General features: G+C 38.7%; 1 protein-coding gene across 1 annotated transcript; it reads right to left on the minus strand.

The window, feature by feature from the left end:
- Window positions 1-4,206: 4,206 nt before the first annotated feature.
- Window positions 4,207-15,972, minus strand: LOC139324328 (vomeronasal type-2 receptor 26-like). Its single transcript, XM_070954049.1, has 8 exons — window positions 15,927-15,972; window positions 15,118-15,504; window positions 11,339-11,510; window positions 9,938-10,229; window positions 7,823-8,686; window positions 6,247-6,474; window positions 5,917-6,043; window positions 4,207-5,108 (listed from the first exon to the last, which is right to left on the minus strand). The coding sequence occupies exons 1-8, from the start codon at window positions 15,970-15,972 to the stop codon at window positions 4,207-4,209; spliced, it is 3,018 nt and encodes a 1,005-aa protein (XP_070810150.1).
- Between the last annotated feature and the right edge of the window lie 110 nt (window positions 15,973-16,082).

Here is a 16,082-nt window from a genome sequence, read left to right on the forward strand (position 1 = left end):
CTGTGGTGGAGCACCCTTGAAGTCTTTAGAAACTCCTGGCTGATGATCACTATACTGCCAACTGTGCCTTTAATTTTCCATTGAAACAGATACAGATTAAAAGAGTTGGAAGGGGCCTTGTAGGTCATCCAGTCCAACCCCCATCCAAGCAGACCCTACACCATTTTTGACAGATGGCAGTCCAGTCTCTTCTTGGAAGCTTCCAGTGATGAAGCTCCCACAACTTCTGGAGGCAAACTGTTCCATTGGTTGATTGTTCTCACGGTCAGAAAATTTCTCCTTATTTCCAGGTTGAATCTCTCCTTGTTCAATTTCCATTCATTATTCCTTGTCTGGCCTTCATGTGCTTTGGAAAATAGTTTGACCCCCCCCCTCTGTGGCAGCCCCTCAAATATTGGAACACTGCTATCATGTCTCCCCTGGTCCTTCTCTTCGCTAGACTAACCATGCACATTTACTGCAACCGTTCATCGTATGTTTTAGCTTCCAGTCCTCTAATCATCTTGGTTGCTCTTCTCTGCACTCTTTCTAGAGTCTCAACATCTTTTTTAATAGTTTGATGACCAAAACTGGATGCAGTACTCTAGGTGTGGTCTTACTAAGGCTTTATAGAGTGGTATTAGTACCTCCCTTGATCTTGATTGTATCCCTCTGTTCATGCAAATTAGGGTTGCATTGGCTTTTTTGGCTGCTGCCACATACTTTTGGCTCATATTTAATTGGTTGTCCACTAAGACTCCAAGATCCCTCTCACATTACTGCTATTAAGCCTGGTTTCACCCAGTCTATATGTATACTTTTGGTTTTTCTTGCCTAAGTGTAAGACTTTACTTTTCTCTACACTGAATTTCATTTTGTTAGATAGGGCTCAGAGTTCCAGTCTGTCAAGATCCATCTGGATCTTGAACCTATCATCTAGGATGTTGGCTATTCCTCCCAGTTTAGTAGCATCTGCAAATTTGGTAAGTTCCCCTTCTATTCCCTCATCTAAGTCGTTTATGAAGATATTGAAGAGTACTGGGTCAGGACATAACCTTGTGGTACCCCACTGCTTACTTCCCTTCATGTAGACTACTCATATGTACAGATTGTCAGCCAGTTACAAATGTCACACCCGAAGCTGGATATAACTCCTAAAGTGCACCAGTTGTGCCCATTCCTGGGCTAAGAGCAGGAGTGGATCCAGTATGGTATAAATAATACATGTTTCAGGTGACTCAGTCCCTTCTTGGAGGGAATAATACCTAAAGGGCCATTGGACATCTGCTGAACAATGTCACTCAAATTAGCTCTATGTTGGACTCCAACTTTAAAGCAGGATCTGTGAGGTGTAGGAGCTTACAAGGTGACCTGGGAAGAGTTTAAACCCAGGGATTCTGAAGTAGTGGACAAGGTCCTGTCAGCTGCTAGTTTGGTGACTTATTTATTAGATCCATTCCACTCCTAGTTTATTAAAGCTGTGTGGAAAGGGATGCAGAATTGGGTTTGTGTCTGGATGGGGTGAAACCAGATCTGACTCAATCCTAGTAAGATGGAATGGCTGTGGGTACTTGGATCTTCTGGAAACAAGGTTCTTCCATCTCTAGTTTCTGGATGGAGTGGCATACCTAGACATCCCATTGCTTCTCCTAGACTCACAGCTCCAACTTGAGGAGCAGGTGGCAATTGTGGCTGGGAAACCTTTTATACACCTTTAGGAAGTGGACCAGTTGTGCCCATTCCTAGGCTAAGAGCAGGGGTGGGTTGTACTTATCTTTACTGCCAGTTCACAATGGGAGCCCACTTGGGTGCGTGCTTCTGTGCAGAAGCTTCTGCACATGCACAGACCACCCATGATGATGTTGTGGCAGGTGGGCAGAGCCTCCCACCAGTTTTACTACCGGTTCTAAAGAACCGTACTGTACCAGGAGCAACTCACCACTAGCTAAGAGGCCTTGTTCACCATGATCCATGCCCTTGTAAGCTTCTGGTTAGATTACTGTAATGTGTTCTACATGTGGCTGCTCTTGAAGTGCATTTGCACATCACCTCAACTCTGTGAGTTGTACTACTTGCAAGTGTATTTGTAGATACAATTCAAAATGGTATATTTGTCATCTTTAAAGACCTACATAGCTTGGGACAGGATTATCTGAAGAATCTCCCCCCCCCCCAAGAGATTCCCATTCAATACAACAGATTAGGCATGCTGCAGATCCCATCAGCCACACAGTGTTGACTGGCAAATATGAGAAGATAGTTTCTGCTTTAGCAGTTGTCTTATGGAGTATATTAAAGATATTGTCAGCCTCTATGATGCTTGCTTGCTATCTGCTGCCATAGTGATGGTGGGGGGGGGGAGATTGGCTTTTGGGTGGGGGATGTGAGCTGGAGAGAGATTGCCCTGTGTGAAGAAATAGGGAGGACTGCTCCTATGTTCTACTCTGGACTTGTTTATGCCCAGTCAAGGTCAACTATCTTGGAATACCAGATGGATGAAAACACCTGGAGATGCTGCCCACATGACACCAATCGGGATGGAGATTGGATATTTACCCTGGGTCTTTGGGGGAGGGATTTGGGGATACTTTCAATATGTAACTTTCGCACCTTTTGCTTTAGATCTTGCTTTTCTTTCGTTGCTATCAGTTCAAATTCAGTAAAAGTACCTTTCTCTACAAAAATGGAGTTGGGATTTTCCTTTCTTGAGTTTTGAATGGACGCACGCCTGACAGATATACTCCATAATATACTGAGTATATATACCATAGTATACACTCAGATATTAAATTGGATCCATGTTGGTTTTTTGCAAAGCTTTAAAAATATGAATATGTATCCTGGGACTAAGAATGTGTTAAGGGATGCATTCCTTGGCTTTACTAGTAGTTGATTAATCATCAGGGCTGCTATTTGTAATTATTTATTTTGCAGATGTTTTTATTATTTCAACTCTTTTAAAAATTGTTTAAATGTTTCAGAATGAATGAATAAATAAATATAAAAATGAGATGATCTATCAAATCACTTGTTTTCATTAAACTCCACTACTCTTCCCTTAACTACCACGAGTTTCAAACTCTTGGCTGCAGTGCTTTCATACTCTACCAAATGAAGTACCACATTCATACATTTTTTTTATGATGCTAACTTTCTAAGTGCTTCTATTTTTTTAATCCAATAAGTTAAGCAAACAATAAAAATAAATTACACCTTGTTAACTTATTTTAAACCAAGGGAGAGTCACCAACTCAAAATCTATGTCTAGACTTTGTCCTTTTACTAGACATTAAAAGAGGATCCAAAAAGAAGATCCTTGAATAATAAAAAAAAGAAAAAAAATAATATTGTATTTCTGTTTATTAAATTTGCATTAAAATCTGATTTTATAGAATGGAAATAGAACAGCATAGCAAAAAAGGTTTATGTTTCAGACATAGAAAAACATGTTTCAGAATTTTTATGTCTGTCTGTCTTTCTTTCTTTCTTTCTTTCTTTCTTTCTTTCTTTCTTTCTTTCTTTCTTCATTCTTTATAAGACAATCTGAACTGAGTACACAATTAGTGCTTACATATTGTATAATGTAAGAACTTGGCAATACACTGAGAAAAATATATCATTAGAGTTATTATGAATAAATAAATGCTGAGGCAATAAATTTTATAAATAAATAAAAATATTTAATTATTACTTTTATTAGTTGCTCCCTGTTGTTTATCTTAGGTCTCAGCACAATTAGGAACATTTAACAGAAAAAGATACATGCAAGTAAAGCATCGCTGGAGGTCCAGTTGGAAAAGATCTCCACAGCTACCATGAATTTTCCTTTTGTGCTCAGATATGTTGACGGAAAGTTGACCCACATCCTGCAAAAGATGAACATGCTAAAAGAACGTGGATTATCAGAAGCTGACAGATAATTTAGAGGCAACAAAATCAATCATGAAGCTGCTCAGGACCACAAGGCCTATATGCTGGCCCTTACCAACAAGAAATGGTAAAAAATGAAAATTGACCTCAGTTGCATTGTAGAAAATTGACCTTTGTTGTATTCTCTTCTTCAGTAACTGGGGGCACAACTAATTTAGATAATGGAGGAGAGATCACAGCCACAAAATAGAAATGTTGATATGGAATGGAGGATAGGAAGGAAAATTGAAAAGTCCAATCTTTTATTTTCCTTTGCTAATTTACTTCTCCTGTAAGTGATAAAAATGTAGACCTAATTTAATTATTTCGTTTGATTAGTTGGTGTCTGCTATTAAGCTCTGGCCTGAACACAATGATGAAACATTTTGGGAAGAAGATGCATCCCAATAACCCAGCACTGGAGGACAAAATGGAGAAGATCTCCACAGCCACCATGGCTTTTCCTTTGATGCTCAGATAGGTTGGAACAAAGGAGATCCACACACTGCAGAAGACCAACATGCTAAAAGTGATGAATTTGGCTTCATTAAAGGTGTCAGGTAAATTACGGGCAAGGAAAGCCACAATGAAGCTGGCAATAGCCAAGAAGCCCAGATAGCCCAGGACACAATAGAACATGAAGATGGAGCCTTCATTGCATTGCAAAATCATGGTTTCTGTAAGGGAATTCATGTCTAACTCAGGGAATGGAGGAGATGTTGCCAGCCACAGAATGCAAAGACCTGCTTGAAGAACAGAACAAGAAAGGACAATGAAAAGAGCCAATCTTTTCCCCACCCATTTTCTCATTGAAGAATCTGGCTTAGTAGCCATGAAAGCGACAACTACGGTAATAGTTTTAGCTAACAAACAAGAAACAGCAGCTGAGAAGATGGTGCCGAATGCTGGTTGACGGAGAAGGCAGATTATTTTCCCTGGTTGACTAAGGAATAACAAGGAAGAGAGAAAGCAGAGCAGAAGGGCAATGAGTAGTGTGTAAGTGAGGTCCCGATTGTTGGCCTTGATGATGGGGGTATCTCTACGCTTAAGGAAAATTCCGAGCACACTGGTTGTCATGAGGGAGAAGAAAACAGCAGCTGAGCCCAGACTGATCCCTAAAGGTTCTTCAAAGGACAGGAAACTCATTGTTTTGTTAAGGCATCGATCTTGATCCTTGCTTGGATACTGATCTTCAGGACATTTGAAACAATCTTCTGTATCTGGATAAAGGAACAAAAGAAAATTCACCTATTTCCTACTTACCACTTTTTAATAAATATTTTATGTAATGTTTGAAGACTGATAATACATTTCATGATCTTTTTCCTATGTAGCTATATTCCAAGGGTTATTCCAAAATATTTACCAACTATATCAAAAATCAATTATTTACTCAGGTGTGTTTTGTCACGTTGGATATGGAACTTTTCCGTTCAATTTTAGAACAATTCAGTAGAGAATTTTCAATTTTCTCCCCCTTGATATTCATTAGATTGTTGTCTAATGCTTTGGATGACCATGTCAAGTTTCCGAAAGATGCCCTAATTAATTCATGAGCCATGATCCAAACTTCAAAGGAAATATAGTCATTTATTAGGAGCACCATTCCGGCAATACTGGGATGTAGTCAGGACTGATCCCACATAGATTTACGTTCCCCTATGACCCTGTCTCTCCCCTCCTCTCTGGCCATGTCATAAATCACATTCTCCAATTAACCACTTTGGCTGGCTGTGAAACCTAATGCCCTCCTTCTGATTGCGGTCAGAAGAATGTATGGATTTCACTTCAGTTCTCCCTCCCTCCTGCTCATGGCAACTTGAAAGCTTGCAAGTTGACAGACCATCATATATAGTATTGTTGGGCTACGATACAGTCTTGGTCTACATATAACATCTGTAGGACCTCCCAAAAAATAATCATGTTAGAAAACATCAATTTTAATAAGAAATAAATTTCTTGTAACATTTGATGAAACAATTCCTTTACTGCCCAATGTTCTCAAATTGTTGCAGTTTCATAACTGACCTATCTTGCTTGAAATCTTCCCTGGTCGACATGGAACACAATCATAGCAGCAGAAGCTTTTCTCTTCAGATTTTCTCTTCCAAGATCCAGGGCGACAGTGTTCATTGCACAGAGAAACTGGAAGAACCTGCTCATAACATGAAAAAGTTTGCACAGAGAATTGCCAACCTATTCAGCTCCTTCATCAGCTGAAAATACAGTCAACTAGTCATCCTATAAAGAGAATCATGACCAGCAGAGATCAGTTGGAGACATTTTAACTGAAATCTGCTCCGTTATTTAAAGAAGTTGTAAAAAAAAAATATACTCTACATTTGTGCAGTTCCATACCCGATTAAAACCTTTGTGCCATTCTATCAACTTTTCATTAATGATCAATTCATTTCCATGAGATGCATCAGGATCTAGCTTTCCAACTTTTACACTCCGGATAGACTTGTTTGGAAAAACGATCACGTTGATGAGGTCAAATCCTCCTGCAGCTTCCCTCTTCTCATTAAAAGACACTCCTTCTCCTGCAGAGTTGTTGAAAGAAATGTCTTGAAGAAAAGGGTGGAGCTACTTGAACGAGAAAGAGAAAGCAATGACATTGAATTCCCAATGACAAGAGAAATCAACACATTAGAAGTTCCATGTTTTGGATCCCAAAATCGTTATTCAGTTTCATTGGACAAAATGCCAGTTCAAAACAAAGACTATAGATGGCAAAGAATTTCATAATCCCAGTTTTCCTCAACAGATCAAGAAGTCAACCTACAAAGTATTATCAGTGAATAACATATGCAGAATTCCTTGAGACAGAAAACAGAATACATCAGCAGCCAAAATGGAACAAACAGTTTACCCTCCAAGAGTTCAAAATATAGAAGAGAAAAAAGAGAAAGTTATCTTAAAAATGATGAAAGACCCACAGAAGATGACTCTAGAGATCCAACAACAAGAGATAGGTCACGTGGCAGATGAAAATACTAAGATTAAATAAATCTGATGTAAGGAGCTACAAGATCCCAAGGGAGAAACATGAAAGATTTACCAAAAAGTCAATAAGAGTTGAAATTTTAAAAAGGGCAAGAGATGATGGATAGACATAGAATACTTCCGAATTGGGTAGTTATTTTATTAAGAGTTAGAAAACAGAGGTAGAAGTTAGAAATTGGGATAATAGTATTATGTATATTGATATAGAATAGAATACATTATAACTAATATATATATACAAAAATGTGAGAAGTTGAGAAATTATGATTATATATATCTAAACAATATTACTATTATTACTACTGTGTGTAAAATATATTAACCCAGACAATACTTTGTCCAACAAGCACCTCTGGATGTTAAAGAAAAAAAAATCTATAAATAAAATTATAGATAGATAGATAGATGATAGATAGATAGATAGATAGATAGATAGATAGATAGATAGATAGATTTATTGATTAGTTTATATGCCATATCAAACCACAAGGTTAAAACACATATCACCACTAAAATCTTATACAAACAATTTAAAATAAGAGTGGGGTAAAATACAATAATTATAGGATAAGATACAATACAATTTAATACATAAATATGTAAAATAGAATAAAATGACATAAAATTATATTTCAGTGTCAGCCTTACAATCTACCCCAATCACACACATAAAACCTATGAAAAAGTAAGAAAATATAGATAGATAGATAGATAGATAGATAGATAGATAGATAGATAGATAAGAATTCCTTGAGAAGAATGTTAAGTGAAATCTAATTGGATCAGACAAGTTCAATAAGTATTTTTATCATAGCTATTTGAACAATAGATTGTGCCTGGAATTAAAGCTTAGCTCATTTTGTGAGCTAAATTATTTTGAAATACGTTTTTATTGAAATGAAAAAAAATATTTGCTGGGATATGTTACCTTAAAAGGTTGTAGTTCTGGAGATTTAGCCATTTCAGCTGCCATTTTTTTTCTTAAATTGGATCCCTTGGATAGCATGCTATGCAAGGAATGAGCCACAGCATAAACCCCATTGTAGATACTGTAGCTGTGACCTGTCACCTGCAATTGAAACAGAGATTCAGGAAGGTTTCCCAGGCCTTCCTCCCGAGTGCATTCTTGACTTCCCAAGGATGACAATCCCGAATTAGGAAAGAAACAGTCGAATGCTTGCTCCCAAAAATGGCTTCGAAATCCATCTCCATGGATTGAATGTGGCTTTATGGACTGAAGAAATTCCTCAAATTCCAGATTTTCACTGGAATGGATTTGGAAGGCAATTGCCCCATCATAAAACTGGAGATTCCATTCCCTCTGAGATCCTGGTAGCATGAAATCGATTTGGCTAGTGGTGATCCACACCTTGCTTAATGATGCATTTCCCTGATTTGCAGCTTCCCATAAAGATTTGAGAGCTGTCAGCCAGGCTAAGGTCAAAGATTCTCCATAGATGATGCATGTATTTGTTTTAACGTCTGTGAAATGTGTATAAAAATGAAACATGATATCGTTAAATTTACCCAAGTCATCCAAACGCAATAATTTTGGAAATCTTTGTATGAAAGCTAAGCAGATTCCCTGCTGGAAAAACAAGGGCTCCAATTTCTGCAAAAAATGTTCTCCACTTTCGGTGTCTGCAGCAAAGAGCCCAATCCATTTCCATCCAAAACGCTGAAACAATTGGATAATCCCTACATATTGAGGAACCTCATTTGGGGCCATAAAGTAAAGTGAAGATGATTGACAGCTATCAATTTCCTCCAGGGGAAATGATCCATATGTGAGCTAAAAGAAAACATCAAGATGTGGTACATGGTTTTTGTTTTGGTCATGCATTTTTATGGATCTCTTCAGAAATTGGTTTCACAGATTAGAACTGAGACCTGATCCACAATTTCTCAAATTTTGAGAATATGGTTAAATTCCTGGGCATCGATGTTTTTTTCAAGAAATGTGTTAAAATATCATCGGCATTCACCAAGAAGGGTCTAGGCCAACTCACCACAGCTAACTCCTCTCAGGAAAAGATTCTTATTAAAGAAAGGATGAAAAAGGAGGGACAAAATGAAATGTGAAGGACAAAAATTAAAATATTTTTTAAATTATTGAAAATGGTTAAATTGAATTCTTGAATTGTCCTGTGGTGATTTGTCCTCCTGCGAGTTGGCCATGATGAGTTGTTGCATTCTGCACCAAGAAATCTTTTTAGAATAGAATAAAATAACCTAGAAGGGACCTTGGAGGTCTTGTAGTCCAACTCCCTGCTTAGGCAGGAAACACTACACCACTTCATGGTGTAGATATCTTCATGGTGTAGATATCAAGATGTTGGATAAATGGTTATCCAACATCTTCTTAAAACCTTCCAGTGTTGAAGCATTCACAAATTCTGGAGGCAACATGTTCCACTGATTAATTGTTCTAACAATTAAATCAGGAAATTTCTTCTTAGTTCCAGGATGCTTCTCTCCTTGATTAGATTCCACCCACTGCTTCTTGTCCTACCCTCAGGTGCTTTGGAGAATAGCTTGACTCCCTCTTCTTTGTGACAACCCCTGAGATATTGGAAGACTGCTATCATGTCTTCCCTAGTCCTTCTTTTCATTAAACTAGACATACCCAGTTCCTGCAACCGTTCTTCATATGTTTTAGCCTCCAGTCCCCAAATCATCTTTGTTGCTCTTCTCTGCACTCTTTCTAGAGTCTCCACATCTTTTTTACATCATGGTGACCAAAACTGAACATCATAAAGTGGTATTAACACTTTTAACATGATCTTAATTCTATCCCTCTGTTATGCAACCTAGAACTGTGTTGGCTTTTTTGGGCAGCTGCTGCACACTGCTGGCTAATATTTAAATGATTTTCTTAATGGTTTTTAAATGGTTTTAAGTGATTTAACAATAACTTGTTAAATCTTAGATGGGATTTATGAGAAAGAAGACTTAAGGATGCTCTTGGGTACATTTAATCAATTGATTAATTCTTTAAATCGGTTAACAGAAACAAGATAAACCCCCTGACCCCTGGACCCACCTGGGGGATTTTGTAGAGCTCTAGAATTTCTGCCATATGGGATGAAGTATCTGATCCAAGTCCACCAATAATGGCCAGGAGAATTTTCTGAAGTCCACATTTGTAGTTGGGGAGAAATCTATCTGATTTGAAAAGTAAGTCCAAAGTGGTCCGATAGGTTATTTTAGGATTGTTGTAGCTGTCATAGATGTGGAATCCAAGAGTAGCATTGGGCAAGATTTGTGGGTTCTCATTGATCTCCTTGACAGCAAAGGCCAAGGAAAGGACATGCTGGTAGAATTTTGTGATCACACTGCAAATAAAGAAAGTCTTTTGTGAACAGTATTGAGAGGTATATACATACATACATACATACATACATACATACATACATACATACATACATTTAAATTTATCACATTTATTGGCTGCTCACTTTATCATGGGCTAACTCTGCCTTGAACTCTCTAAATATATTTGTATGTCTATATTTCAAATAATGTCAGACTGAAATTAGATGCTTGTCCCATTTTTGATTCATTTTCACTCTTTCACAAAAAAGTTTTTTTTTATTGTATGAATTTTCATCCATCATTTCTTAAGTGTCATGATATTCTGTAACAATCCATAATCTCACCCCTTCTTCCCCTTCCAAATATTATGATATTTTAGTGGAAGAACAGCTTTCACATTTCATTTGGAGTGAAAACTGTTCAGAAAATTCATGAAAGAAATGGGTTAATGGGTCAACCAATTATCTATTATTTATAACGGGAAATTTTATCATGATTTACGTTACACCTGGGAAATTACTCCTCAAATATTGAAGGCAATGATGAATTAGATTAAGTATTATTAATTATTTCTAATCAGGTGGAGTAGAAAAAAATCTGCCTATTTTCATTGCTTCAAGCACTGTTATACTGTCAAAATTCAGATGAGAATTTTTTGAGAACCGTGTTTTATGCAGATTTGTTTTCTAAATTTACTCAGTTATAATCTTTTCAGTTATAAACTGCATCCTAGGTAAATTTTTAATTTTATATTTCAAATAAACTTATCTAAATTAGATGGTAATGGTCCTTCTTATGGATATATTTCCCTTCCTGGAAAAAAATAATTCTATTCTTTTATTTCATAATAAGGGGACCATATATTTTAAAGTATTTCTTCATCTTACTAAATCCCCTTTCTTAGGGATTTGCAATTTAGCCATCATATTTAGTCTACATAACATTTTATTTGAAATAAAATTGATGGGAAAGAAGAGTCCTTTTTAACCTACAGTCAGAAACTCTCAGAAACTGAAGCATTTACTTGATCTGCTTTCTTTAAGGACCTTTTTTCATAGAGATATGAATAAGTGAGAAAAAGAAATAACCAAGGAATCATTACGTGAAGAAAAGAGTGGATTTTGTTTACTCTGAAAGTCCATAGAGCTCCTGAGATGGATGTTCATCAAACAAATGTTCGCTGAAGGCATAGAGGTTCTGTGAAGTCATCCCTCCAATGATAAGATCACCTGGTTGGTACCATTCATGTGGAATTGGAATAGGATCAACTTCTGGGCACTTGCGTGCATCCACTTTCATCACTAGGAACATCAGAATGAATAACACATGAGCAGCCAAAACATCTTCCCAAAGAGGTCTCCAAAATATCAAGCCACACCAATGGATCTGACCTAGCATCCTGGATCTTCCCAACACACGTCCAGAGACCAAAGCATCAATCTAAATTTTTCATTTTGATGGAGATACAGACACGTGCTTGAATAACGACTGAAATTTCTTCAACTGAGATTTGAAATTGGTCTGATCAAAGAAAGAACAGATGCTGAAGAAATTGAACTCAATAGTCCTATTCGACTCTTCCCACCCCTCCACCCCCCCGAAGCTCTCCATTGAACCAGGATTAGTTTATAACCTCTTTCAAACTTGCTTTCTACTTTTCACTGCTTTCTAGAAAATCTCTGGAGCTTTGAGCAAATAAACACATGATAGTAATTTGGACCAATTCCAGGAAGAGTTAATTATCGATTGAAATATTTTCCCCTAGCTGGCCTTACAAAACCTACCTACTTGTTATTTGTCAATTTGAAAAAGTGTTTCCCCTCTTTCTGAAATAAAAAATAATTTAAAAAAATCACCTGATTTTTTTACAATATACATACATGGACACAGAAAGAAAGATGATGTATTGGATTTAACTCTTTTAATTCAGAATATAGGATACAGGGACAGGTGCTTACAGAGAATAGGGTACCAAAAAAGGAGAATATGTCTAGCTCTGGGTGGAAATGAGGGATCCTTGGTGCTCTCTGCATTTTGCTGTTTTCTGGCACATGTTTCATTACCCAATCTAGATAACATCATGAGTCCTAGCAGGATCCTGATTTAGCAATCTGTAGATGACCCTGATGACATATGTAGGATCTCTTCCCAGAGGGATGGGGGCGAGGTGTGTCTATATTTTTATAAAGTTATAGGACTGCACACCGATGGACAGAACCAGATGTTCAGAGTTTAGTAAAAGCCAACATGTACCAATAAATGAAATGTCTGCAAGGAAACAACCAAACTCTATTGAGCACCAATGACCCTTCAAAACCAACAGGGTCAGAGCTACCCTAATCGTTGGAGGGAAAGTGCTCCTCATGGCAAAAATAACGTTAACGAATAGATTTTTAAAAAAATCTATACAGTTGGATCAGAGGTGGTATTCAGCCGGTTCGGACCGGTTCACCCAAACTGGTAGCAGAAATCACAGGTAGCCCACACACCTGTCCCGGCACTATGCTATCCTATTTAGCTGTGTTTTCGAGGCTGGGTGCATGCGCAGAAGATGTGTGCAAGAACAAAGTGCCTGCGTAGAAGGCCAGGAGCATATGTGGAAGGTGCATGCGGCCGTAGCGAATCAATGGTAACAATATCTGAAATCCACCTCTGACTTGGACACAGAAAGAAAGATGAAATATTTAATTTAACTATCTTAATTAAGAATATAAAATACAATCATGACCTGTTGGGTCATTTTTTCAGAGATATTTCCTCATCAGATTCCCCAATAGCTTCAACAATGTCTAAGTCTAAGAAATATATGTTTCAGGTGACTCAGTACCTACTTCGAAGGAGTAATACCTAAAGGGTCATAGTACTTCTGCTGGACAATGCCACTCAAATTAGCTCTATGTTGGACTCCAACTTTAAAGCAGGATCTGTCAGGCGTGGGGTCTTACAAGATGACCTGGAAAGAGTTTGAGACCAGGAAGCTTGAGAAAGTGGACAAGGCCCACTCTGCTGCTAGTTTGATTTATTTATTAAATCCATTACCATCCTGGCTTATTAAAGCTGTGTCGAAAGGAATGCAGAATTGGATCTCATAATAATTAATTCATCCTTGAAACCAGGAGTGGTCAAAACTGCTCTTAAAGAGACAGTATTATGCCCCCTCCTTAATCCAACCAAGCTCAACAATTTTCACCCAGTCTTCTATGTTTAGAGATGAATATGGAAACAGTGGTTGCATGACAACTGCAAATGACCTTGGATGAAGCAGATTATCTAGAACCCATTCTTTCTGTCCCAAGACTTGGGACTGAGATGGCATTGATTGCACTCATCGATGACCTGAGGAGATGGACAAGACCATCTAACATGCTAGTTTGGCAACTTGTTATTAGATCCATTCCTCTCCTAGATTATTAAAGTTGTGTGGAAAGGAATATGGGATAGGGTATGGTAGTAGTTAACTTTTCTTTGAAAAAGGAGTGGTCCTAACAGCTCTTAAAGAGACACTCAACCCAACCAAACAGGACAATTTTAATCCAGTTTCCAATCTTCTATGTTTAGAGATGAAAACGGCAAGAGTGGTTGCATGACAACTGCAAATGACCTTGGATGGATTGGATTATCTAGGCTCCATTCTGTTTGTCTCAAGGCTTAGGACTGAAATGGCATTGATTGTACTCATAGATGACCTCTGGTAGGAGTGAGATGGAGGTGGTGCATCCATCCCAGCTCTTCTTGACCACCCAAAAGCATTCAACAACATCAGTCGTAGGATCAGTCTGGGCCAGCTCCGGGAGTTCTGGTTGAGTGGTACTGTGCTGGTTCTCCTTCCTCTGAGGTGGCTTTAGTTGGTGTTGATAGGCAAGGAGAGATCCTGGCCACCAAGACCCTCAAGATTTGAGGAGTCTGAGAAGAGCCTGGTGGCGCAGCAGACTAATAGCCTGTTATTATCATTCAGCTGCCTGCAATTACTGCTAGTTCAAATCTCCCCAGGCTCAAGGTTGACTCAGCCTTCCATTCTTTCTAAGGTAGGTAAGGACCCAGTTTGTGGGGGCAATAAGCTGACTTTGTATAAATATATAAAAGTATGAAGGCTATTGCTTAACGCATTGTAAGCCGCCCTGAGTCTCCGGAGAAGGGCGGCATATAAATCAAATTAAAAAAAAAAAGACTTGGTGATTTCTCCTGTCATATTAATATCTATATGTGTGAGGTGATTTATCAGTTTGGGATGAGATATCATCAATATGAAAATGATACCCAATTTTATATCTCTACTCCAGGCCCCTGTTAAATGTTTAATTAAAAATTTTGTAGCTGTAATCTCTCCTCCAGTTCCTGAATTAGTTGTGCCTTCAGTTACTGAAGAAGTAAATACAACAAAGGTCAATTTTCATATTTATTTATTTATTTATTTTATTTTTTTACAATTTATATGTCGCCCTTCTCCCGAAGGACTCAGGGTGGCTTACAAGATAAAAATTCAACAATATGAATTAAATATAAATTAAAATCCAATTAAAATTAATTAAAATTATTACAACGTAAAAACCACCCTCAACGGGTCAGTCTATTTGATGAAAAAGCCACGTCTTCAGTTCGCTGTGGAAGAAGAGGAGGTTGGGGGCTGTCCTAAGCCCGGTGGGCAAACCATTCCAGAGGGTTGGCACTCCCACAGAGAATGCTCTCCCCCTGGGGGCTGCCAGCCAACATTGTCTGACTGAGGGCACCCTGAGGTGGCCCGCTCTGTGAGAACGCACAGGACGATGGGAGGATGGCAGAAGATGGTCCTGTAAGTACCCTGGGCCTAAGCCATGTAGGGCTTTATAGGTGAGCACCAGCACCTTGAAACGAACCACCACAAAATAGTACCTCCTATCCCCAGCCCCCTGAGTCACTGCAGAAGGATACTATGGTCGATGGTATCAAAAGCCACTGAGAGGTCAAGTAGGACCAGGATGGAGGAACAGCCCCCATCCTGGGCCCACCAGAGATCATTCACCAGGGCGACCAATGCCGTTTCCATGCTGTGACCGTGCCTGAAACCTGATTGGTATGGGTCAAGGTAGCCCGTTTCCTCCAGGAATTGAGGGAGTTGCTGTGCCACCACGGACTCGACAACCTTCGCTATAAAGCGAAGGTTGGAGACTTGACGATAGTTGTTAAGGGAGTCTGGATCCAGGGAAGGCTTCTTAAGAAGGGGTTGAACCACCACCTCTTTAAGTGCAGCGGGGAAGACCCCTTCCTTTAAAGAAGCATTGACAACAGCCTGGATCCAGCCTCCAGTCACCTCTTTGGCTGCAGAAACAAGCCATGAGGGACAAGGTCCAATAAACACGTGGCAGCACAGAGCCGACCCACAATCATGTCCACTTCATCCACCAAAACAGGCTCAAACCCAACCCAGATGTTACCTTCAAGACAAGCCCTTGTCTCCTCGATAGACTCTGCCCAGTCAGAGTCCAACCTAGTCCGGATCTGAGCGATTTTATCTTGGAGAAACTGTACAAAATCCTCAGCTCTGCCCTGCAAGGGGTCCTCCCTCGCTCCATGAATGAAAAGAGAGCGGGTCACTCTAAACAAGGCTGCTGGGTGTTTTTCTGCAGATGGAATGAGAGCAGTGAAATAATGATGTTTTGCCGCTTCCATCGCCACAAGGTAAGACCTAATATGGATTCTTAACTGTGTTTTGTCAGATTCCGACTGGGAGGATCTCCAACTGCCCTCCAGGCATCTTTTCCGATGCTTCATTTCCCTAAGATCCATGGTAAACTATCTTTCCCATGGAAGAGAGGATAGGAAGAAAAATTGAAAAGTCCAATCTTTTATTTTCCTTTGCTAATATTCTTACAGTGTAAGTCATAAAAAATGTAGAC

The sequence above is a fragment of the Pituophis catenifer genome, unplaced genomic scaffold, assembly GCF_029215685.1.
Source record: "Pituophis catenifer annectens isolate HBS135680 unplaced genomic scaffold, rPitCat1.0.hap2 SCAF_15, whole genome shotgun sequence".
NCBI classification, from domain to species: Eukaryota; Metazoa; Chordata; class Lepidosauria; order Squamata; family Colubridae; genus Pituophis; species Pituophis catenifer.

What these genes read in the sequence shown, in the direction of transcription:
- LOC139324328 (XM_070954049.1), bottom strand. Translation starts at nt 15,972, where the DNA reads ATGGATCTTAGGGAAATGAAGCATCGGAAAAGATGCCTGGAGGGCA. An exon ending in TTTTGATACCATCGACCATA is followed by an intron (nt 11,511 to 15,117) that starts GTATCCTTCTGC and finishes TGATGTTCCTAG; the next exon opens with TGATGAAAGTGGATGCACGC. An exon ending in AGCTCTACAAAATCCCCCAG is followed by an intron (nt 8,687 to 9,937) that starts GTGGGTCCAGGG and finishes GTTTTCTTTTAG; the next exon opens with CTCACATATGGATCATTTCC.